A 25491-nucleotide genomic window follows, 5' to 3' on the forward strand; every position below is an offset into this window, starting at 1 on the left:
ACTGGGAGATATCCTTTTCTGGATAGAGGAGGGAAAAGTCTAAAAATCAAAAAGAAAAACTTTCCAGACAGGATTCCCAAGATCTAAGAACTGGACCCACAGCTTGGGGGGGTACCCTATGTTACATTCCGCCTAAACAAACAAATTGAACACCTGGTAGGTGCTAGGGAATGTGGTGAGCACTTTCTAACTTATTTAATCCTCATGGCAACCCCTAGAGGTTAGTGATAAATATTATGAGAACTACTGTAGGTTAGGGTTCAGTAAACTTTTTCTGAAAAATGGCCAAATAGTAAATATTTTAGGCCTTTCAGGCTATACAGTTGGTGTCACAACTAGAAAATGGTGATGGTTGTTATAATAGAATCTTCAGTATGGAGCTACTGGGAAAATAAACTGAGATAATCCTTATAAAGTACTTAGCATGGGACCCAGTGTTCAAAAACTGTTAGCTATCATTATTATTATTGACAATGGGAGTCAGAGAGGCACTTTCTCCAGGACTGCTTGGAGAAAGAGTACCCTGCCTGAAGACTTGTGTCTGGTCCCTATGGCTAGATTCCTCATTACAGATGAGTGCGTGTGGCCGTCCCAGTTTTGCTGTCATTATACTTCTCTGATTCTCTCTTCTTGCTTGACTCCATGCTCTGTAGGATCTTCTGATTATAATTTGGCTTCAATTTGTATTTGCTATAGAGACACAAGGGACTGACCAGAGGATTGACTGTCTAGACCCCATGACGGCTATTTTTTCCTATTATAAATTAGCGAATTGGTATTCTGGTTTACACTTCAGTCTCTTGGTGTTGGGATAGCATCCACATAGCTCTGGGCTCCCATATGATGGGTTCTTGGCTCAATTCTCCAGAGCTCTGCTTCCCTAAGGCCCCACCTAGGGAAGCAGTGGCGGTTCCAAGCCTCATCTTAGTTGTTAGCCCCAAATCACTGCTTTCTAGGCATAACTGGCCCTGTGGTCAAATTTTATTTTCCCTTCATCTTTAATAAAGTTGTTTTGGGAGATACCATTCCTGTACCAAAGGGAACGAAGGAAGGAAATTTGGGTTTGTCCACAGCTAGGCAGAGCTCTGCAGGCATATGAGGTCAGGTGTTGGGTGATGAAGGCATTGTGGTCAGAGAACCCAGTGGGATTTCGGGCTGAACTGGGTTAGAGTCTCCTATTCAGCCACGCTCATCTCCCGTCCCAGAGCCTGTTGTGGTTCCAGTGTTGGGACGCACACATTGGGTTTTCCCAGGTAAGATTGTACTCTTCCTGAGCCCCAGAGCCTGAGGAGGAACACAAGAAGGGGCAGCCGAGGACCAGCCAGCAGCCTCTGGCACCTGTCCAGGTGCCAAGTTCTGCCTGCTAGATTAGGGCTATCCCAACAGCTGATTCTGTGATCCTCTTAGGGAGGCAAATGGGGATTAAAGGCAATCTAATCCCAAGAGCTGGGGATCCCCATGTGAGGCCACCAAGAACTGTCATCCAGGCCTGTTCTTGGGCTGATACTGACCACAAGAGGACCTGGAAGAGGCCAACAGATCTTTGAAGGAAGCCATGCCCACTGGGCAGTAGGTCCACATCCACTCCTCTAACCTCCACCCTCCACCACTTTGGGACTGCTTTCCGGGCACTTCCCACCAGAGTGTTATGATTCTTCAAGACTCTGGCTGGTTGTCAGTTCCTCCGATCCTGTTGGCCCACCCATCTAAGGTGGGGACAGGGACTCTCCTATGTGCTCCTGCAGCCTGTCCCTATTGAAACACTCATTGCATTATGTGGCAATTGCCTGACTACACATCTGTTCCTCTCACCAGAGCATCAGCTCCTTGAGGGCAGAAGCTCTTTATTCATCAGCAGAACCCAATATGTGGCGCTCAATCATACATGAAGAAATTACAAGGAATCATCTCCACTGTGTGTCCCCACTTAGTTTCCCCTTCACTTGTTAATTCTGCCTTGGAAAGCAAAGTAAGATAAAAACCCCTAACGTGAAGTCTTCCCAGGGCTGATATCATCAGAGGATCTCTGAGAGGTTAGGAATTAGGATAATACTAGCATTATCCTATTAATAATATTATGATGCCAATATTATCCCCATTCTGAGTCTGAGGAAACTGAGGCTGAGTTGAATGACTTGCCATGGCTGTATGACTAGAGATATCAGAACCCAAATCTTTGAACTCCTAAGTTCAAAGCTCCTGCTCTTCAGCTGTTTAGTTTTTAAATTTAGAACATCACATCCTACATGTAGGCTAGGTATTGTTATCTTCATTTTTCTGACTAGGAAATCCAAGTTCCTAGTATGTAAACGACTTGCTTTAGTCCACACAGCCAGGAATGATAGAGCCAGGATATGTGCCCAGATCTGTATGACTCTAAGGCTCATGCTCTTGTACCATGCTGCTTCTCCCTCAGTACGGGAGGGTTTGAGCTGAGAGAAAACAGGCCAAGAGTGGATGGATAATTGGGGAGGTGAGAACCAAAGCTAACCTAGACCTTTTGTCACCCACCCCTTCTCACCCCAGGCTGTGGAAACAGTGCCCTGAGCTACGAACTATTCCTTGGGGGCTTCCCTGATGTGACCAGTGTGGACTACTCATCAGTAGTGGTGGCTGCCATGCGGGATCGATATGCCCATGTGCCCAAGCTGCGCTGGGAGACCATGGACGTGCGGGCACTGGGCTTCCCCAGTGGCTCCTTTGACGTGGTGCTCGAGAAGGGCACGCTGGATGCCCTGTTGACTGGAGAACAGGATCCCTGGAACGTGTCCTCTGAAGGTATCCACACAGTGGACCAGGTGCTGAGTGAGGTGAGGGAGCACCAAGGGAAAGACGGCTGATCAAGAGGTGGGGATGAGGGGTTAAGGTTTTAGGAGACCAGAAGAACTCAGAAGCCAGAAGGAGGCATGGTTTGGAACAAGTAGTGGGTCCCTTCAGGACTATGGTTGCCTGAAGGAAGGGGGTGTTAAGCTGGATCAAGATTGTAGGGGGCTGGAGTGGCCAGGCTCACAGAGGCTGAGGATTGAATACTGTGTTGCCATAGAGATGAGGTAGCAGCCAGGTTCCAGGTAGGGAAGGTAAGCAGCTGACAGGAAGGCAATGCACCCTGCACCTGACATCACTCCCATGCTCCTACCTGTTTAAAATATAGCCCTACCCCCACGGAACAACCAGGGGCAGAGAGGAAGCCTCACTCTTTTGCCATGGAAAGCCCTGAGCCCTGAGCTACTGGATGGAGGGTAGTACCTGAGATTTCACTGGGAGGGCATCTGGGGCCATACTGACCTTTGAGAACCTGGAGATGGGCTTCTCACCAATGGCTTCTCTATCTGCCTTTCAGGTGAGCCGAGTACTGGTACCTGGGGGCCAGTTCATCTCAATGACCTCTGCTGCCCCCCACTTTCGGACAAGACACTACGCCCAAGCTCGTTACGGCTGGTCCTTGAGGCATGCAACCTATGGCAATGGTTTCCACTTCCATTTCTACCTCATGCAGAAGGGCAAAGAGCTCAGTGTGGCCCAGCTGGCCCTTGGGGCCCAGATCCTCTCACCTCCTAGACCTCCCACCCCACCCTGCTTCCTCCAGGACTCAGATCATGAGGACTTCCTCAGTGCCATTCAGCTGTGAGGCCAGAAGCATGGTCCTCCTGCCTTTCTGCCCCAGGCTCAAGTATTCGGAATTCCTGACTCAGGGCTTAAGGTCAGGTCCAAAGTGCCCACATCCCAGGGGCCTCATGCCTAACTAAGACAGAGCTGATGGGAGCAACCCCACATGAAAAAAAATACAGGCTAGGTCAAACTAGATCCCAAATCTCAGGTTTCTGACTTCCTTCTTAGGCTCCTCAGATCTCTCCTGGATTCCCCAACTTCCTCCCCCACCATACTGAACCGTCAGTGATTCATCCCCAGGGGCAAATCTCAACACAACCCCTGTGCATGCCAGCCCGACTTGGAGACTTGCATCCTTGGGGCCTGTTACTGACCCCCATTCAACCTGGATTTATTCATAGGAGGCTGCAGACTTTGAATCTAGATTGCTTCTGACCCCAGCTCCAGCCCCAACTCTGGTGACCTATCCTGCTCAGGTTGTATTATTTACCCAAGGAGGCCACGCTGTAATGATGTTCCCAGGCCAGGCTGACCTGCCTGTGTTTACTTGGCAACGCTTCTCTGTCAGTTACATGCACCTGAGATTCCCAAGTATCTGCTCCCCTCCCCAAAAAGAATTGGAGCCATTTTGGGCTGGCTCCTGTAGCAAACCAAAGCAGCAGCTACACACACACGCACACACAGGGGGGTCTGTGTTTATTCACACACTCCTGGTACAGTGAGGATGGAGGAACATTTACAAAGGACATCCCTGGGGTTGAGAATATCTCCAGGGCTAGGGCTACAGGTGTCATCCAAAGATGCAATGCAGCCCCCATTTGGATTCCCAGGGGCAGGACGCAGGGGTCCAAGGTAAAATCAGACTTGGGCCCTTGGAAGGTGATACCTTGAGGGGAGGGGTCTGCCAGAGAGCCGCCTGGGGTCAGGCATGGGCAGACTGGTCATATGGTTGGTTACCATGTTGGGGGCTTGTCCCATCCCAGCCTCAACACCCATCCTATCTGCCAGGCGCAGAAGAGCGTGGCCGAGACCGTGGGGGGAGGGCATGAACCACGAGGGGAATCAGTAAACAAAGAGTCGGATATAAAAATACAAATGTGCTGAGGAAGTCCCTTAGAAAGAGGCTGAGGCTGGGGTCACGCCAGACAGGGGTGGAGGGTGAGGAGCAGCCTGGAGGGCTGGGCTCAGGTGGGTGGGAAGCTCATGCAAATATGCAGCCAAACATCCCTGGCCGCGTGCGAGGTCCGACACCGGCAGGCAGCCGGTCTGCGGCCAGACCTGCCTGAGAGGGGCGGGGCAGGGGAGCCGTGCGGGAGGGGACGGGCCGGGGCTGAGGGCCGCGGGTCTCTGTCCGTTCCGGTGTGCGGGGTGGGGCTGCGGCCCGAGGTTCTAAAGTGCATGAGCGCGGCGGCGGGCTCCGGGCCGGTCCGCGCCGCCGCTACCGCCGCCGCCGTGGTGCTGAAGCGGACAGCTCCGGAGTGCCTGGCGGCGGCGGCAGCGACTATGACCCAAAAGCGGCGCGGCCCTGCAGCCCCCGCCCGCGGGCGCCTGGGCCGGGGCGGGGGGCGCCGGCAGCCGCATCGCCGGCCCGCGGTCCTGGCCGCCGCGGGGCTGGGCCCGGAGCCCGCCGCCTGAGCCGGCGCGTCTACACTCCGGACGGCGGCTTCTCCCCCATCCCTTTCAGCACGTCGTCTATCCGGTCATCCTCGATCACCACTGCGCAGGGAGAAAGCGCGTCAGCCGCGCGGCCTCGGGGGGCGACGGCGAGAATGGGCCCCTGGTCCTCGCGCCCCGCTCAGCTACTGCCCGTGGCCCAGAGACGCCCCTCGGACCTCCGTGCTACAGTGACCTCCCCATCCGAACTCTCCTGCCGACTCAACCCACTGCTGACCCCAGCTCCCACAGCCCCAAGCCCCACTCCTCTCCTTGTGGAGGAACGCCCCTCTTCCAAAGACTCCAGCCGTTCAACCTTCCAGTCCAAACCCTCCCGCCGCCTGAGCTCTCCTCCATCCGAGCTGATCGGAAAGCTTTTTGCTCATGGGATCCCCCTCGTCCACCCTCACTTCAACAGAATTCCCTCCTCAAACCGAATCTCCATCTCTTCCAGCCCTCTCCTCAACCTAACCTTCTTGCGGCTAGAACCCCTCTTCCGATCCTGGCACCGACAGAGCCCCTTCCCCATGCAAACAATCAGGACAAGCGAACCCCCGGCCCCCTGCCCATTCTCCAGTCAGACATCCCTCCCCACCCGAAGGTTCTTCCGTAGCATACACCGACTCAGCGTTTGATCCCGAAGAAGCGGCCCGTCGCCCCATGTTCCCACTTCAGGCAGCCCCAAATGCCCCGGCCGGCCCCTCCCCTTCGCCCGGGTGTCAAGGCTCTACTTCCAGAGGTGGCGAGCATCGAATCCGGGGCACTGCTCTCCCAGGAGAGGGGAAGAGGGGGACACAACACTGCAGCAGGGACCCCCCCTCCAACCCCGGCCGGCGAGCGGCTGGTTGCGCTGGTCTGCGGCAAGAGCTGCTGGCGCTTGGCGGGGAACTGCAGCCGGGGGGCGCCCGGCGGAGGGTTTCTGGGTCAAGCGACGACTCCGGGCCCCGGCCGCGTACCTCTCTTGGCTCGGCCGATCTGGCCCAGCTTGGGGGGTCGCTTGGCTTGGTTGCCCGCGAAGAAGGAGTTGGTGTCCTGCAGGCGGCAGCTGAAGGAGAGGTCAGAGCCCTCGGGGTCGGCGCCGAAGCGGCCCATCTTGTCCTCACTGTAGGGCAGGATTTCGGACATGGCGGGTGCGGGGTGGGCGCGGGACTGCGGCGGGGCGCGGGCGGCGGGCTAGCTGCCGGACCGGCCCTAGCTCAGCAGGGGAGCCGGCGGAAAGATGAAGTCATGCAGCATCCGGGGCTGCGGAGCCAAGCGGGGCCTCCTCCCCCGCGCCTCCGCCTCCCGGGCCGCTGGGCAGGCGGTGGCGGCGGCGGCGGCGGCGGGGACCGGGCGGGGGCGGTGCGCCGGGGGGCGGGGGGGCGGCGGCGGCGAGAGCGGAATGACGATGAGCGCCCGACTGCCGCAGAGCGCGGCGGGCGGGGCGCAGTGGAGGTGGGGCGGACACCGGCCAGGGAAGGGAGGGAGGCCGGCCGCGGGGGTGGGGTGGTGTGCGGACAGGAGCGCGCCCAGCTCTCTGCGGAGGAAAAGGAGCGAAAATGGGAGGGTCCTGCCATTGGCGGGACTGGCGGCTGGGCGAATGGTACCGGCCAACGGGTGCAGGAGGCGGACACCGGAAGCGCTGCGGGGGGGGGGGGGCGGTCGGATACGGCGGAGATGTGCGGGAACCCGCAGGACGCGGGAATGGCTCAGGCCAATAGGTGGTGCCCCCGCCGTTGGCGCGCTCTTGTATAGGATTGCTCTTCTGGTCTGGCGCGCTCTTGTACAGGGTTGCTCTTCGGGTCTTAAACTGTTCATCTGGAGCCTGTGTTTCTCTGACTGTCCTCTGTTTCTGTCTGTGCCTATTTATATGTCAGTCTATCTCCATGTGTCTGTCTGTATCTCTGTCTCAGTGCCCCATATCTCTTTGTGTCATGGTCTCTGTCTACGTCTATCTCTTAAGTGTCTCTGCTCTTCTGTATCTGTCTCCATGCTTGGCCTCTATGTGCCGTAGTGACACATGGGGGCCTCAGGGTCTGGGAGAACCGCAGGGCGCGGCGGGCGCTTTGAGCCCGAGTTTCGGCGCCAGCAACAGGGCTGGGGGTCTCGGTCTCTTCTTGGAGGAGTCTCGGTAACTGGGCCGACGCGCGCTCACCAGGGCAGCCCTCAACCCCCAGCGCTGTTGCAGCCGCCGAAACTCGGGCTCAAAGCGCCCGCCGCGCCCTGCGGTTCTCCCAGCCCCCGAGGCCCGCGCTGCGCTTGCAGTGTAGGAGGAATGAATGACGGCGTCGCGCGGGGCGCCCTGGCTGCAGGTGACGCGGGGAAGCCCGGAGCGCCTGAGGACGCGTCGCGCGCTCGAGTTTGTGTCCGGAGGTAGAGGGGGAGGGATAGAGGACGCCTCCGCCCTGGGTGCGGTGCATCGCGTAACAGCTCTCGCCTCCAGGACTGTAACGCACCCTCTTCTCTCCCCCCCCTCCCCCTCTGGCCGTCAGCGGCTTCGTCACCTGCTCGCCAGCGCGCTGGGGCTCTGGCGCAATCTCTGGCCTTGGGGGAGGGGGGCGTCTCACATTCGGTGACAGTGACGACAGCACTGATAAGGGTAATTATCATCCGGACGTTCAGTCCATACTCGAGGCGGAGTGTTCTCCACCGTCCCTGAAGCGCTTTTTCTCCTTCCCTCTAAATCACTTAGCTCCTGGCGCTGGGTCTCCTTCCTCCAGCAACTCCTCACCACGTGTTAGTCCTGGGGACACAAAGGCGAATGCCATGGTGGCTGCCCCAGGACGAGGTTGGGAAGCGCCAGAGTTGCCTCTGTACAGGCCTCACTCAAGACCACAGTCCTATCCCTATCAGACCCTCCTCTGCTGTGTCCTAGTCTCTGGGATGAGGGCTGAAGCTGGAGGTGGAGGCCCAGCTGGAGTGAGAGGAGCCTCCAGACCTGGAAGGACAGGAGAAGCTGGAGCTCAGGGTCACTAGGAGAGAATCCAGAAAATTCCACCCCCGCAGGGCGTTGTCCAGCAATGGGTTCCAATCCAGCCTCTGCCGCTTTCTGTGTGGCCTTGAACAGATGGCCCCAAAATTAGTTTTAAAACATTAGTTAAAAAAAAATTAGTTCATTTGTACTTGTAACCTTTTAGGGAAATATGGAATATCACACAAAACCTTTCGTATATATCCTTCCCATCTTTTTCTCATTCATTTGCATAATATGCATACCTCTCTGAGCCTCCATGTTCTAGTGTGAAGCCTAGAGATGATAGAGCCTACATAATGACAGTTTTGTAGATGAACTTGTCATGAAGTGAAGTGGTTTGTCTCAGGAGGTAATGAGCTGCCCCTACCAAAAGTGCTAAAGGGGCCATCCAGATTCTTGCCAAGAATAGGATGAGAGCACTGGGTGCGGAACTGAAACATTTCTCGTTTCTCCCCTCAGAATGAGGGAGACTGAAGGAACAACAATTTAACTTGGAGATCCTTCTTAAATAATCTTAGTCCTGTAAGGTACATGCTGGATTGTGATTAAAGCAAAAGACATAAGTGCATAATTGTAAAGATATAGTAATATATGTTTCAGCTATGTTGTGAAAATTTGGAGGGAGTTTTTTTTTTTTATAAATTTACTTATTTTTATTTATTTATTATTTTTGGCTGCGTTGGGTCTTCGTTGCTGTGTGCAGGCTTTCTCTAGTTGCGGCAAGCCGGGGCTACTCTTCGTTGTGGTGCGCGGGCTTCTCGTTGCGGAGCACAGGCTCTAGAGCGCGGGCTTCAGTAGATGCGGCGCGTGGGCTCAGTAGGTGTGGCTCGTGGGCTCAGTAGGTGTGGCTCGTGGGCTCTAGAGCACAGGCTCAGTAGTTGTGGAACACGGGCTTAGTTGCTCCGCAGCATGTGGGATCTTCCTGGAGCAGGGCTCGAACCTGTGTCCCCTGCATTGGCAGGCAGATTCTTAACCACTGCACCACCGGGGAAGCCCTGGAGGGACTTCTTTAAATTATGCTCCTTTACTTAAATTCTGATGTTCTGCATCCCTGCCCATGAGATGAAAATTCATTTTCACAGATAAAATGAAGTAAGGGGCTTCCCTGGTGGCACAGTGGTTAAGAGTCCGCCTGCCAATGCAGGAGACGCGGGTTCGATCCCTGGTCCGGGAGGATCCCACATGCCACCCAGGCGCCACAACTACTGAGCCTGTGCCCTAGAGCCTTCGAGCCACAGCTGCTGAGGCCCGTGCGCCTAGAGCCCGTGCTCCGCAACAACAGAGGCCACCGCAATGAGAACCCGCTCACAGCAACGAAGACCCAACGCAGCCATAAATAAATTAATTAATTAATTTAAAAAAAAATGAAGTAAAGTTTGCTTGGATTTTTGTGAAAATGCATTGAATTTCTTTTGAAAGCCCCTCAAAACCTAGTGGGATTAATCCATACGTTCTCAGCAGAATAATATGCCTTTTGACAATTGAATATTAATGACACTTTTATTCAAGTGGAAACTGTAGGCCTGTGTAGTGGGTTGAACAGGGTCCCCCCTAAAATTCATGTCTACCTGGAACCTCAGAATAGACCTTATTTGGAAACAGGGTCTTTGCAGATGTTAATTAGTCAAATTAAGCTAAGGTCATACTGGATTAGGGCGGGCCCTCTATTCAATCACTGGTGTCTTTGTAAGAAGAGGACAAGTGAACGAGACATATACACACATGAGAAGGCCTCGTGAAGAAGCAGAGATAGGAGTGATGTGGCTGCAAGCCAAGGAACACATCGTGTTGCTTGGAAGATGCAAGAGGATGGAAGATGGAAGAGGCAAGGAAGGATTCTTCCCTAGGGCCTTCCGAGAGAGCATGGCCCTGCCTAGATTTTGGACTTCTCACTTCTGGAACTGTAAGAGAATAAGTTTCTGGGTTTTTTTTTTTTTTTTTTTTTTTGGCTGCACCACGAGGCATTAGTTCCCCAACCAGGGATCAAACCCACGCCCCCTGCAGTGGAAGCCCATCATCCTAACCACCGGACCGCCAGGGAATTCATTATAAGTCTGTTTCAAGCCACCCAGTTCATGGTACTTTGTTACAGCAGTCCTAGGAAACAAATACAATCAGTTACAAGTATTTTGGGGTCATCTTTTCGCATCTCTCATGATCATGTTTCTCCTTCCTTAAGCTCTCCCCGGACCCTTTGCTCCCACCCTGTCCACTCAAGGGAAGCCTACACCATGAGGGTATTTCTGGACTCTTCTATTTAGCAGAGGCTGATAAATCACAAAAAAGAATGAAGCACATCTGTGTGGACTGACATAGTAAGATCTCCAAGGCCTGCCAAAATGTCACCAAATAACAAGTGTAGAGTATGATTTCATATGTGTGTATACATATGTATGCACACTTACACACACACAACAGTGTATTTAGGTATGTAAATGCATATAAAAGAAAGAGCAGGAAGGATACATACCCAACTGCTAATAATGTTTATCTCTGAGGATGGTACTGGGATCCTGGCAGAATGAAGTTCATCTTTTATTCTATATACCTCTGGAGTATATTACATTTGCAATAAAAAGGTTTTAGTGATTTTTTTTTAAAAAAAGATTTAAAACCGATGATATAGTCCATTTATCAAACATCACACTCTGACCCTAGACAAATCAGTTGACTTAGAAAGGAGATTAGTAGTTAACAGCATGGAGTTTAGATTCAAATCAAGGATCTGCCTTCTCCCTGATGTGTGACTTTTAGGTATGTTATTAAGCTTCCCTGTGTTGTAAGTTCCTCATCTGGACAGTGATATTGGTAGACTCTATTTCATTGGGTCATTGTGAGGATTAAATAAGTTAACATACATAAAGTGCTTAGGTAAGTGCTACACAATAGAATTGTTAGCTATCATACAGAAAAGCATAAAGAAGAAGTTAAAAGTAACCTCATCATTAGATATATTCAGATTCACATTTTGTTGCATGTCCTTCCAATCTCTTTTTTTTAACCTATGCTTTTTTACTTTTTTGCTTCAATAAAATGAGATTTTGTAATTCTTTTTCTCTTCCACTTAACTCTATATGGAGAACATTTCCCGATAGTATTAACTCTTCTTTTCTATCATTTGTAAATGTTGCATTGTATCCCATTGTATGGATGTTTGATTTATTTAACAAGCCCTCTACTCTCAGACATTGAATCCCCTCCCATTTTTTTTTTGTTATTATAGACAGTGCTGAGATGAACATTTGTTGTAGGAGAAAAATGGCCCAAATATTTAATAGCATTTCCAATCAAGAAGTAGAATCTGGGACTTCCCTGGTGGTCCAGTGGTTAAGACTCCTCACTCCCAACGTAGGGGGCCCGGGTTCGATCCCTGGTCAGGGAACTAGATTCCTCATGCCACAATGAAGATGCCACGTGCCGCAACTAAGACCCTGCAAGCCAAATAAATAAATATTAAAAAAAAAAAAGTAGAATCTATTTCTCCATCATTGAATCTGGGCTTGACCACCTGACTTGCTTTGCTCAATAGGGACATTAGCAAATGTGATGCAAGCAGAGGCTTGAAAAGTGTTTATGTACTAGGGCTTGCCCTGTTTTTTGTTGCTGGGAATCCTGAGACCACCATATGAAGAAGCCTGGGCTAGCCTCCTGGGGAAGGAGAGACCACATAGAGACTGGGCCCAGCCATCCCAGCTGAGGCCCAAGCATGTAAATGAGGTCATTCAGCTACACCATTCAGCTCCTGGTGAGCTAACCCAGACCTGAAGAACCACCCAATCAATCTACTGAACATGAAAAGTAATAAATGTTTGCTATTTTAATCCATGAAGTTTGGGGAGGTTTGTTATACAGCCAAAGCTAATTGATACAAGCATGCTGTAGATAATGATTATTTCCTAGAACAATTTCCTAGAATTCAACTTTCTGGGTCAGAAAATATGTACACATACCTTTTATTGCTAAAAAGACTGTATCAGGGTTTTTTTGTTTTTTTTTTTATTTTTAAATTTATTTATTTATGGCTGTGTTGGGTCTTCATTTCTGTGCAAGGGCTTTCTCCAGTTGCGGCAAGCAGGGGCCACTCCTCATCGCGGCGTGCGGGCCCCTCACCGTCGCGGCCTCTCCCGCTGTGGAGCACAGGCTCCAGACGTGCAGGCCCAGCAGCCGTGGCTCAGGGGCCCAGTCGCTCCGCGGCATGCGGGATCCTCCCAGACCAGGGCTCGAACCCGCGTCCCCTGCATCAGCAGGCAGATTCTCAACCACTGCGCCACCAGGGAAGCCCCACTGTATCAGTTTTTAAGCCACCAGCAGTATATGACAGTGCCCACATTCCCCATCTTTGTCAACACTGGACGTTAATGTGTGTTGTTATCTTCATGACTATACTGTTCTTGTAAGTTAACACATAAACATTTTCCATTCTCTCTCAATTCACAGTCAATTTAGAGAAAAATAGACCCCCAAAACTTACTCTTATAGGAAAAGAAGAGCAGAAAAGAGAGAGAAAATAATAGTGAGAGAATAAAACAGAGTCAAAGGTTATAAACACAGAGGAAAAAAAATAGAAATATAGAATACAGCAGGGACTTTCCTGGTGGTCCAATGGTTAAGAATCTGCCTTCCAATGCAGGGGACATGGGTTTGATCCCTGGTCGGGGGAATTAAGATCCTACATGCCTCGGGGCAACTAAGCCCACGTGCCGCTGCAATAAAGACCCAGCACAGCCAAAAGAAAAAAAAAAGAATAGAGCAACCTCCAAGCCTTTTTATACATAGGGTACTTAACATGCATTCAGGAATAGCTGTGAACCTAATAAATGATTTGGGTCATCAAAGAGGCATGGAAAGTAAATGTCCATTTAGGCCAAACCTAGTGAAACTGGGAACACTGTAAAAGCAGGTACCAACCTCTTTCTTATGTGTTTGCATTTAATTCTCACAACAATACTCTGAGATAGGGATGATTGTTCCCACCTTACAGATGAAGAAAAGTGAAAGGTCAGAGCTTTCAAATAAATTAATATAGATAAAAAAAGTAAAGAGTTGAGCCCAGATTTGAGTCCAGGTCTGTCTGGCTTGAAAACTATGTGCTTCCCCTTACTCTTCCAGAGATGTGGCAGAAGACTAGCAACTAATGCTGGGAAGAAGTATATCCTCCGTTTGATTCATATTGCCAACCTGCTCTTCAGAGGGCTGTCAGATTGCCTGGGTTTGAATTCCAGCTCTACTGCTTACTAGCTGTGTGACTCAGCCTTTCTATGCCTCAGTTTCCTCATCTGTAAAATGGCTTCATAAGTGCCACGAGGATAAATGAGTACATCGAAGTAAAGCACCTAGAGCAGTGGCTGGCCATGGTACAGTGCTGTATAAGCTGGCTACTTACAGCACGTCATTGCAGCAGCCATGGGATTATTCTAATGAACCTGTTGCCAGAAAGTCCTTACAAAGTGGCTTTGCTTATACTCACATGGCCATGTCATGGTGGAATCTTCCATGTGGCAGGACTGACCCTGCTGCCATGTTTCGCTTCATCCAGGCTTGGGGGAGAGGGGAAAGAGGTGAGTGATGTGATGCCACACTGTCATCAGACTGAACATGAACAACTCCAGAGACTTGTCCTATGTGGATATCCCAAGGTCGTGGTGCTGCAGACCACAGTGTGGCTGGATGTGAAAGTTCCTTGCTCAGGGAACCCCTGACTAACCTAGAACCCATGTGCCTACTCTACCGTCTGGGAAACAGAATAGGCTTCCTCCAGCCGTGCAATTCTCATTTCTACCTATAGGATTTTAATAATAATAACAACAACAATAATAATAGCAGCTAGAGTACTCATTACGTGCCACACATTGTCCTAAGCATTTTACAAGTATTGTTTCATTTAATTCTCACAACCATCCTTTGAAATAGGTACTATTCTTATTTCCATTTTACAAGAGAGGAAATTGAGTCTGAATCCAGAATCTTTCATCCTAACTATGACACTGTACTGTCTCTTGTTTGAGAACATGCAATTTTGGGGTGGAAAATGCCAAAAGACAGCAATCCAACATTTCTCAGCCTGATCCATTCATCACCTACCCTCTCTCAGCCACAAGAGCATTCCATGTTAGAACTGCTCACAGCAAGAGGTTTGAGAACTGAGGTGAGAGTCAAGAAATGGGTGGTGGATTTGCTACCATTCCAAGCCTTCTCAGGTCAAATCCATATACTCTTTTGCAAAAGAGAGGCGGGATGAGGATGAGGCACTTTTTAAAAATTTGAGGTAAAAAAACAAACAAAACAAAAAACTAGGCACTCTTCAGTGAAGCAGACTGCAACACCACCAGGCTTGATTAAGGAATGACAATATGGAAGGCAGATGGCAGATGCATAGATGCCACACTATTGCTTTTCAGTTAAATATTGCTTGGTGTGTGGGGTTTTTTTTTTTTTTTTCTTGTAAACCTCCCAAATAAAGTGATTTGCTTTCCTCAAGTTAGAAGTGTTAGCTCGTCTTTACTTTAAATATCTGTGCATAGCTGTTTTTTTCCCTGCCGATTTGTTACCATCTGTAACCCTTCCTTTGTGAGATGATCTGATGACAACAATTATCTTGGAGAGTAAAAGTGCAGTCTTGAAGCAACATGTAAGGGTGGACTCAGAGTGTGGGCTGTGTGTAACATGATGTCCGAGCACTTTGTGTGTGTTGTATGTGTGTTGTGTGTGTCCAGAACCTCAGTATAGAACATATGTTGGCTCTGGGTGCCTGGTGTGTGTATACATGTTGTGTGAATATGCAGTGTGTGCATTCTGTGAGTAGTGAGTGTGTGTGTGTGTGTGGACCGTGTGTCGGGCTGAGTGCCTGCCTGTGTACTTTGGGTCTATGTGCTCCCTGTATAGATATCGTGCTGACGTCCTGAATGTGGGTCACCTCCTCTGTGCTGCTCTGTATGTGCTGGCTGAAGAGGGGCAGTGCGGACAGCTGAGGGAAGACGTTCTCCATGAGAGCATAATTTCTCAAAGGTGTTTAAAGGGAATGGGGAGGGCCTGCAATCTGGGGAGTTGGGCCAAAAAATATCAGCAGGGTTTGGGCCTGGGTCAAAGGAATGTAAATGACGGGAGGCTTGCAAGAGGGTGTTGCTGGGATGGGTGCTGACCACGAAGCTGAGAGGGAGTCTCCGGCGTTTCTGCAGGGCGGCTCGCTCCGGCTGGGGCGGCAGGCTGGGTGCAGCTCTGCGGGGCTGGCCGCGGGCACCCGGAGCGAGGACCGGGCGCCGGGCGGACGGCGGGGCGCGGCAGGCGCGCTCCTCCCCCTCCCCACGTCTCCCCCACCCCTGGCGCGGCGCCGCGGCGGGAGGGGGGCGCAGGCAGGCGGGGGCGGCGGCGGCAGCGGAGCAAGAGGCTACGGCGACTGCTGCGATGAAGGGCGGTGGCGCGGCCGGGCCGGGGGCCGAGGCCACGGCCCGGGCGAGGGCCAGCCGCCGGGAGCCCTAAGGTGCCGCCGGCCCCGACTCCACCATGAGCGTCGCGCTGCAGGAGATGGGCGGCGGCGGCAACGTGAGTGGAGGCCCCGGGGGAAAGGACCGGGGTTGGGGGGAGGCACAGGGGCAGGCGGCGTCGGGAAGGGGCGCCGGCTCGCGGAGAAGGGGCTGTGAACTTGACGGGCGGGGTCAGAGGGACCCAGGCCGGAGAGCCCGGCGGGCCGGAGGGAAGGAACCCGCACTTCATGCAGGAGGGGCCAGGCCGGGCGAGGGGCGCCGGGGCAGGGCCGTGGGCGCGCAGCTCTCTCTGCCTGACCTGGGTTGGCGCCCCGACTGTCTGGCAGATGGTGGAGTACAAACGCGCCACGCTGCGGGATGAAGACGCACCCGAGACCCCCGTAGAGGGCGGGGCCTCCCCGGACGCCGTGGAGGTGGGCAAGGGGGTCATCCCTGTCTCACCAGGCCCCCGCCCTGGCATGACGTCCGGCACACCTGGGAGCTCTGGGTTGCCCTGGAGGGTCACCTGCCCCCACCTCCGCTCCATCTCTGGCCTCTGCGCTAGGACTATGGTGAGGCGATTCGAAGTCATGACGTTGCACAAAACAGGCTGAGGGATCAACTCAGCTTGCTTCATTGCCCCTGTGCCCCAAGTTAACCCTGTTAGCGTCTTTGCTTCATGGCTCTGGAAACTGCCTGTGCCTTCACCCTCTGGGAGGACTTCTGTGATTGGGTCGCCCACCTGCAGCTTGCTAGCTCCAGGTCCCCCTCTGTTCCCCAGGTGGGATTCCGGAAGAGGACAAGACACCTCTTGGGCTCGCACACCCAGCTGGAGCTGGTCTTGGCTGGTGTCTCTCTACTGCTGGCTGCACTGCTTCTGGGTTGCTTGGTGGCCCTGTGGGTCCAGTACCACAGAGGTAGGTGGGCCCACTCCTGTCATCAGCCCTCTTAGTTTGCGGGCTCTGGAGGCAGAAGGGGCTGCTAAGGTTCTCCCTGGGTGGGGCCAGCCTTCCCCCAGCTGTTCTCCCTCCTCCCAACCTTCCTGCTGTCACGGCCCCTCCCAAAGCATTTGCCTCTCCTAGACTGACTGACAGTCCCCCACCCCACTACCCCCCATGTCCCCTGCCACAGACCCATCCCACAGCACTTGCCTCACAGAGGCCTGCATTCGAGTGGCCGGAAAAATCCTGGAGTCCCTGGACCGTGGGGTGAGCCCCTGTGAGGACTTTTACCAGTTCTCCTGCGGAGGCTGGATTCGGAGAAACCCTCTGCCTGATGGGCGTTCTCGCTGGAACACCTTCAACAGCCTCTGGGACCAGAACCAGGCCATACTGAAGCACCTGCTCGGTAAATGGGCCTGTCCGGGAGGCACTGAGCCAAGTACATGCCTCATTCCCAGCACAGGGCTCGGCACTTAGTAGGTACTCAAGAAATGTCCATGAATGAATGAATAAGTGGATGACTGCCACCACTCCTGGCATAGGGGATGCAGAGAGCAGTGGGCTCCTGAGGGGTGGAGATGAGTTTGAGGGGGCAGACCTCTGAGGTTAATGAAGGGACTCCTCTCTGCACTCTGGAGCACTGCTGAGGTGTGGTAGGCACCAGGGAGTCTGTAGTGCTTAGAGATCTTTGAGAGTCTCCCTGGACAGGGGAGAGGAAGCTACACTTTGCTGTGGCAGACAGTCTTCCTGGGTCTACATTAGGAGGACTACCCCCTTGAGGAGGCAAGGAGAGGGATCAAGCAAGGGTCCAGGACCCCTCTTAGCAGTTAGCATGGTTGCCACCCGGCCCTGTGTTCTATTCAACAGAAAACACCACCTTCAACTCCAGCAGTGAAGCCGAGCGGAAGACACAGCGCTTCTACCTCTCCTGCCTACAGGTGGAGCGCATTGAAGAGCTGGGAGCCCAGCCGCTGCGAGACCTCATTGACAAGGTAGGCCCCCGGGATGGGCTGCAGGTGGGGGAGCAGCACAGGCCTTGGGAGAGGATGTGGCCCCAGAAAGCTTTAGGGGCCCCTGTTCCAGAGGTGCCACCATGGTCTCTACTCAGATTGGTGGTTGGAACGTTACGGGGCCCTGGGACCAGGACAACTTCATGGAGGTGCTGAAGGCAGTAGCAGGGACCTACAGGGCCACCCCCTTCTTCACTGTCTACATCAGTGCCGACTCTAAGAGTTCCAACAGCAATGTTATCCAGGTACTAGGCTGGGGAAGGGTGGGGAGGGACTTATGGACTATTTGCTGAGACCAGACGCCCCTCCCCTGTGATGGGCTGGCTGGGGCGGCTCCCCCGCACAAGAGTCCAGATTTCAGGGCGGGGAGGACTCACTCTTTACCTTGCTGTCGCAGGTGGACCAGTCTGGGCTCTTTCTACCCTCTCGAGATTACTACCTAAACAGGACTGCCAATGAGAAAGTAAGGAGCATCCTCAGAATATCCACCCCGACCCCCCTGAGCTGGGCTGATCCCTGTTTACTTTTCCCTTTGCCCAGGGTCAGAGTGGCGAAGGTGAGCCTATCCTGTCACCTAGTGAGCCGACAACCATTCCTTCTTCTTTCTCTCTTCATTCTCCGCTTCCTGCATTCTTCCCTCCCTCCTTTCTTCCCTTCCCTTTCCTTTCTCTCTTCCTCTTCCCTTCTTTCCTTCCTTCCTTTCTCTTACTCTTCCAGGAAAACATTTTACAGGCACCTACTGTGAGACGTACATTTCAGAGCCACTGTCATAGGAAGCTTTCAGTGTAGATGGGTTCACAGACCTAGACAGCTGAGAATATGGCTCAAAAGAGGGCCTCTGGGACTCAGGAGAGACCCGGCAGCCAGAGAAGTTTTCCTAAGGAGGTTGCATTTGAGCCAGGCCCTGTAGAATATCTAGGACTGGGTGAGGGCATGCTCAGATTTTAAACAAAAGTGTTGAAGAAGGAATAGCTAAGGCGTGTTTGGACCACAGGAAGGGGTCCAGTTTGGCAAAGTGTAGAGCTCAAAGCAGATGAGAGAGTGGAAAGGTGGGTAGGAACTAGTTTGGGAAGGCAGTATGGCTGGGTGTGAAAAGTAGATGCAAGAGAGGGAGCCTGGAGATCAGTTAAGAATGTCTACAGTACTCCAGGCTCTGAGTCTGTGAGGACCCAAATGGGGGAAGTGGCAGAAGGAAAGTCAGGAAGGGGAGGATGCAAGAGACATAATCAAGTCCAAATCATGAATTGTTGATGCCTGGATGTTAGAAGAGATGAGCAGAAGGAGGAACAGGTAAAGATAGTTGAGGCTGTGCACCTGAATGATGGTGGAATGGAGGGGTCCTTAGAGAATTTGGGGTCCCTACAGGGAGAACCAGCTTCAAGCACATTGGGGAGGTGGTGATATCACAGGAAAAAGGCAGACTTTGAAGTCAGACCTTGATTTTAATCCCAGCTTGGCAGCTTGGTGCAAGTTGATTAAGCTCTCTGAGGCTGTTTCTTCATCTGAAAAATGGGGATCACAGCATCTACCTCATATAGTGCTTGGAGGCAGGAGGAGGATGCAAGTATATGCTTCTGCATGTGGCAGACCCTTAGGGAGTGGGAGCTGCTCATTTCAGACGTGTGAGTGTGAGGGACCTGGGTATCATCTCTGTACAGAGGTCAGCAGACAGCTGTGAAAGCTGGGTGGGGTCCTGGAGAGAGCACGGGCCTGGAGGGAGCCGAAGGCTTGAGGGGCATCTCCTTAAAAGCCTAGACAAAGGCTTAGGAGAAGTGAGAGAAAGGGTAAGACTAGAGAAGGAAAAGAAGGAGATCCTTGGGACTTCCCTGGTGGCGCAGTGGATAAGACTCTGTGCTCCCAATGCAGGGGGCCCGGGTTTGATCCCTGGTCTGGGAACTGGATCCCACATGCATGCCGCACCTAAGAGTTTGCATGCCACAACTAAGGAGCCCGTGTGCCGCAAGTAAGACCCAGTGCAACCAAATAAATAAATAAATATTTTTTTAAAAAAAAGAAGGAGGAGGAGATCCTTGTATTTCAAGGGCAGCGGGAGAAAGAGAGACTTCTGTGGGGAAGGACAACCAGGAGGAGGGGTTTGTCCTTCTCCCATTCGCTCCCAAACACTTACCAAGCATCCCTCAGCCAGACCCTCCGCTAGCATGTGGTGAACAAGACACTGCCACTCAGTGGGGGAGAAGGCATGAAATGGCCAAGCGCAGTTATCCTGTGTACAGTTGCTGGGACTGTTGTAAGAGGAGAAGCATGGCATTCCGAGAGTGCAGTAACAGGGAGCCAGCCTGGTCCTAGGGTGAGGGTAGGCTGTGGGAAGGGAGAGGGTTCTAGGCAAAGGGAACAGCTGATGCAAAGGCTCTGAGGTGGGAAGGGGTGTGACTTGTTGACAGATCAGAGAGGGCAGTGGGAGGGGAGAGTGGGCCAAGTCCTTCTGGACAGGTAGGTGGAGTCATGTTATACATAAACACTATGGGTCAAGTTTAGCATTTATCCCAAAAGAAATGGAATAGGAAACTCAAAAGTGGAGAGTGTTATGAACAGAGATGTATGGTTTTGATATCACCTGAGTCAGGGGAGGAATTTTGAGAATTCAGGAGAGAACCACATGGTCTGACCCCCAGGAAAGGGCAGGAGAAGCCTCAATTCAGCTCTCAGTGTGTCACCAGTTGTCTTGGGTAGGAAGTCTCCTGTGCCAGCATCTAGGGGAAGCTGTAGTGCCAAAGGAAGTCTTGGGAATTCTCTGGCGGTCCAGTGGTTAGCACTCCACACCTCCAGTGCCAGGGGCCCGGGTTTTATCCCTGGTCAGGGAACTAAGATCCCGCAAGCCGAGTGTCACGGCCAAAAAAAAAACCACATTAAAAAAAAAAGGCAAGTCTTAAGCTGAAAGTAAGGAAGTAGGGAGAGAGGGGTAAGTGAGTTGGGGGTCAGGGCAAGATCACTGGTTGAACCAACCATCCACTTTAGGAGCTGGGATAACTGGAATTGGTATGCAAGCCTCTTCTTCTGACAGCAGCAGCAGCAAGAAAGAGGGGAGGTGGGAAAAAGGAGATATTTTGAAGTGCAGAGAATGGATATTAGGGGATCTAAAACTTCTCAGTAAAGTGGAAGAGGAGATGGCCTTTGGCAATTAAAGGAGCCCTGGGTGTGGCTTCAGGGCAAGAGTGAGAGTGGTCCCTGGGATGAGGACCACAGGAAGTCAGTGCTGAGCAGGGCTGAGGGTCTGTGCATGGGTTTTCATCCATCAGTCAACAAATATTTATTGAGCACCTACTATGTGCCAGATGCTGTGCTAGAGCCTGCGACTACAGTGCAGAACAGAACAAACAGCCCCTGCCCCCATGCAGCTCAAGTGCCAGCAGGCGCTGAGGCGACATGGGTTTGTTCTGAGCCCAGGCAGTGCTGGGATTGTGGCCCTGGAGTCATCAGGCCTGGGCCACACTTCAACTCTGCCATCTGCTAGTTTGTGGTATGAGTCAAATCATGTCATCTTGCCAAGCTTCATCTGTAAAATGGAACTAATACTTTATGGAGTTGCCGTGGTGGGCGCGGGGTCAGGGGGCAGATATATTACATGTAAAACGCCAGCAGAGAATTTGATACATGTATATACATGTAGTCACTAAATATTTCTTTTCTGTGCTTTTCTCCCCCTTGGAGACCAGAGGGGAAGGCAGCAAGTTTGAGGCCTGGCAGGATGGGAGGTAGAAGGAGATTGAAGCCACTGTGGACCAAATTCCCCATTGGGGTCCACTCAGCTGTTAAGTGAAGGCACATGGTCACTGATGGGCTGGGAAAAGTAGAAGGGCTTTAGGAAATGAGAAGGCAGAGCAGTATGGGAAGCGGATCCATCCACTGGACAAATATTTATAGGGCTCCTATTCTGTGCTAGGCCCTATTCCAGACCCTTGGGATACAGTGGTGAATAAGCCACTGTAACTTGGAACAGTGCTCTCCTGGAACTTACCTTCTCCTTGGGGAAACAGATGATGAACAATTGCACAAATAAATAAAAAAAGATCCTAGCAGATGGTGATAAGCAGTATGACAGAAATGATGAGGGTCATCCAGGAAAGCTTCTACGAGGAGGGTCTGCAGACGAGACAGTGAGGAGGGTCTGCAGAAGAGATGGTGAGCAGGGGTAGCAGCCAGAATAGTCATCTTAGCCTTGGGCAGGACTTGTTGCTGGGCTCTGAGGATGACTTGGGGCCTTGACAGGTGCTTACCGCCTACCTGGACTACATGGAGGAGCTGGGAATGCTGCTGGGAGGACATCCAGCCTCCACGCGGGAGCAGATGCAGCAGGTGCTGGAGCTGGAGATACAACTGGCCAACATCACGGTGCCCCAGGACCAGCGGCGGGATGAGGAGAGGATCTACCACAAGATGAGCATCGCAGAGCTGCAGGTGGGGCAGGCAGGGAACAGAGACAGCTTGTGGGGGGGGGCCAGCCCTGGCAGAGGCCACCCAGCTTCCCTTCATGCCATCTGTCTGAGGCAGCCAAGCCTCTCCTCATTTCCTTGCTTTCTCTGAGCTTCCCAGCTGAACTGTTGCTATCCTGGAAGGAAAAGTGGTGTCCATTTTAGGGCACCCCCACTGGGCCATCCCTTGGTCCCTTTCGTATTGTCTGGGGATGCATAGAGGGATTATGTTAAAAATCTATGACAACTTGTACAAGATGTCCACAAAACAATCAGAAGAGAAATGGAAGCATCTCCTGGAGGGCCCTTTCTGTGCCAGGCATCAGCCTCTTAGTCGTTGGATTATGGAAAAGTTGGGTAAGGGGGGGTTCTGGAGGAGAGCCAGGTATGTAGGGAACCTGGGTGGTATCTGGGGAGTTTGTTAACTGTTTGAAAGATATTTGAATATCTGCAGCCCAACTAAATATCACACATGGTGGTTTCCCTTGTATGATATGTGATTGGGTTTCCTGATTGAAGAGCACTTACGCCTGAAAACGGGTTTATTATAGGAAGGGGCCTGCAAGCAGCTAGTAGCTGTTGCTATGACAATGGAAAGGGCTTCCAGCTCCACTGTATCAATGGCGGAGTGGTCTGCTGAAAGCCAAGGGGGCAGGGACGCTTGAGATTTTTTTGCTCACAGGCCCTGGCGCCCTCCATGGACTGGCTGGAGTTCCTGTCCTTCTTGCTGTCACCGCTGGAGCTGGGTGATTCTGAGCCTGTGGTGGTGTATGGGATGGATTATTTGCAGCAGGTGTCAGAGCTCATCAACCGCACAGAGCCAAGGTGGGGGGTGGAGCCCAAGGTGTCAAGGGTGGGGCTCAGGGCTCTGTGCAGGCTCTTCCCCTAGGCCGGGGCTTCAGGGGACCCACTTGTGGTCTCTGTTTCCACACCTAGCTCCAACCTGACTTTTACAGGCAGGTGTGTGGTCCCAGGGTAAGAGAGAGGGATTATGGGACAGCTCCCACATGTGCCTCTCGGGACTCCTGCTGTCTGCATGCTGGTAGAGCTGGTTTGGGGTGGAAACGTTACCTGCCTTTACCATATGTTCTGGCTACCTGAATGCCAGTGTCCTGAACAATTACCTGATCTGGAACCTGGTACAGAAGACAACATCAAGCCTGGATCGCCGCTTTGAGTCTGCACAAGAGAAGCTGCTGGAGACCCTCTATGGCACCAAGAAGGTGGGCTTTCTGACTCTGCTCCCACCTTCCAATCCAGTCAAGCTGACACTTCACACCCACTGTGTGTCAGGCACCATTTGCACATGGAGCACAGGATTAGGAATCAGGCTGACTTGGGTTCCATTCCTAACTCCTCTATTTCTTGGCCTATGGGACCTTGAGCATATCCCCCCACCTCTCTGACTCTCCATTTCTTAGTCTGTAAAACAGGAATTTCTTGTGGGGTTGTTATGAGGACTGAGTTCACGTAAGTGAAGCACCTACCCAGTGCATGCTATGTGTAGGCACTCAACTTTGTTGATGAGGGTGAAGGAGAAAATGAATAAATGCAGTTCTTGGTTTCAAGAAGCCCTGTTAAGTGGGGGAAGGAGACGTGTAAACAAACATTATATTTTGGGGTGATAAGTGCTCACACTGAGTGACAAACCTTCTTTGTGTTGTAGGACAGAGGTGGAGACAGCACATTTTACCTGGGGGATGGGGGGCATTAGGAAAGGCTTCTCTGAAGAGGTGACATTTGAAGAATGAGTTCATCAAGAAAGCCAGGGAAAAGGGATTCCAGGCTGAAGGAATACCATGTGTAAATTCCCAGAGGCCAGAAGGACCGTGGTAGTTTTGCATGTGTTCTGGCATGACTTTGAGGACAGGGCACCGGAGAGGCTGAGGGTGGTGAGGCGGGCCTGGGGCAATCCTTGGAAGGACCTGAATACTGTGCCTAGGAAGCCTGGCCTTGATTCAGGGATGGAGAACCTGGGATGGTTTTAAGCAGATGTGTAACCTGGTTGGATTTATGTATTAGATCATCTTTCTGCAGCTAAATGGAAGATGGATGGAGGGGGTGACGGGAGGGGGATGAGAATGGAGTCGAGTATCTAGTTAGGAGGCCACTGCAATCTTCAGGCAAGAGATGACAGTGTTATAGGACAGGGAAGTGGCAACGGCATGGACGGAGGAGACGATTAAGAAGCAGAGTTAGTATTAGAATCTGGTGATAGATTGAACGTGAGGGTAGGGAGATGGAGGAAGCTGGTGACTCCCAGGTTTCTGGTATGGGGGACTGACTGGATATAAGACTGAGATGTGCAGCTGAGCAAAGAAACGTCTGGACCCCAGTGGGCCTCTGAGAAACATAAGAGGAGGAGAGTGCTGCAAATAGAGTGGGCAGCACACATGTCCCTCCTGAGGTTTCGCTGCTGGGGTTGGCATGCTTTGCGATATTGCCCTTCATTTTCCCTGGAGTCTGAGGGAGAGATAGCACCCCAAACCCAGGCCTCCTATGTGCAGAGCTGAGAGGGGTTGGCCCTAGAGACAGAGAAAGGCCCTCAGACTGGAGGGCAGAGCCATCTCCAGGAGGCCTGGCTCTTTACCCCTTCCAGTCCTGCACGCCAAGGTGGCAGACCTGCATCTCCAACACGGACGACGCCCTTGGCTTCGCTCTGGGCTCCCTCTTTGTGAAGGCCACGTTTGACCGGCAGAGTAAGGAAATTGTGAGTCTTCGGGGTCCTTCCAACACTGCCCCTTGTTTTAGTTAAAATTCACCATTCATATTTGTATGTACCTACAGGGAAAAAATTGGGAGGAAATTCATCGACAAATTAATGGTGATTACTTTGGGTGGTTGGGATTATGAGGGATCTTTTTTTTGTTTTTGTCTTTTAAAGTTTTCTGTGTTTTCCAAGTTTTCTACAATGAGTTTATGTTACCTATATAATTAGAAAAATAATGTTTATTTTTTAGGAAATGATGTTTGTGCTTAAAATATTACCTATAAGAATGTAAATGGCAGTGTTGTTTATAATAGGCAAAAATGACAACAGCTTAAATGTCCAGCATAGGGGACTGGAAAAACAAATTGTGATTAGCCTGGATTATGAGGCAGCCTTAAAACTGATGATTGTTAGTGAAAAGAAAGTAAGTTATGAAATATATATATGTTGCACAACATAATTCCATATTATATGTATATGTGTGTGTGTATATATATATATGTATGTGTGTATATATATATATATATATATCCCAGCAGGGGAAGACACTAGACATAGGTAATCAAAATGTTGAAAGGAGTTATCTGTGAGGGATAAGATTTTAAATGGTCTATTTTCTTCTTCAACTCTTCTCAATTTTCCACATTTTCTGCTATTAATGCCTTCTTTTCATAATCGGATAAAAATCAATGCACTACATTAAATTATAATGTTAATTCAGTTAA

At 51.6% G+C, this 25491-nt stretch overlaps 2 protein-coding genes across 9 annotated transcripts in view; one reads left to right on the forward strand and one right to left on the reverse strand.

The window, feature by feature from the left end:
- The window catches only part of ECE2 (endothelin converting enzyme 2), a 31677-nt gene that overhangs the window by 1642 nt on the left and 4544 nt on the right, over window positions 1–25491 (forward strand). For 2 of the 8 annotated variants that reach the window (XM_007195314.3, XM_007195317.3), the window contains exons 1-11: window positions 15079–15754; window positions 16023–16247; window positions 16457–16592; window positions 16807–17022; window positions 17484–17608; window positions 17725–17871; window positions 18024–18089; window positions 21854–22042; window positions 22739–22881; window positions 23165–23279; window positions 24656–24766. In XM_007195314.3, coding sequence (XP_007195376.1) covers window positions 15716–15754; window positions 16023–16247; window positions 16457–16592; window positions 16807–17022; window positions 17484–17608; window positions 17725–17871; window positions 18024–18089; window positions 21854–22042; window positions 22739–22881; window positions 23165–23279; window positions 24656–24766 — 1512 coding nt within the window. In that variant the 5' untranslated portion in view covers window positions 15079–15715. Of the gene's footprint in view, window positions 1–2526; window positions 2811–3340; window positions 4301–15077; window positions 15755–16022; window positions 16248–16456; window positions 16593–16806; window positions 17023–17483; window positions 17609–17724; window positions 17872–18023; window positions 18090–21853; window positions 22043–22738; window positions 22882–23164; window positions 23280–24655; window positions 24767–25491 lie in introns of those variants that run through there. The other 6 variants (XM_007195321.3, XM_007195316.3, XM_007195315.3 and 3 more) reach the window with 6 other exon arrangements.
- On the reverse strand, window positions 4926–6607 carry CAMK2N2 (calcium/calmodulin dependent protein kinase II inhibitor 2). The gene is made up of 2 exons (XM_057545722.1): window positions 6219–6607; window positions 4926–5325 (listed from the first exon to the last, which is right to left on the reverse strand). The coding sequence occupies exons 1-2, from the start codon at window positions 6385–6387 to the stop codon at window positions 5255–5257; spliced, it is 240 nt and encodes a 79-aa protein (XP_057401705.1). The 5' UTR covers window positions 6388–6607; the 3' UTR covers window positions 4926–5254.

The sequence above is a fragment of the Balaenoptera acutorostrata genome, chromosome 4 (genome assembly GCF_949987535.1).
Source record: "Balaenoptera acutorostrata chromosome 4, mBalAcu1.1, whole genome shotgun sequence".
In the NCBI taxonomy this organism is placed as follows: domain Eukaryota; kingdom Metazoa; phylum Chordata; class Mammalia; order Artiodactyla; family Balaenopteridae; genus Balaenoptera; species Balaenoptera acutorostrata.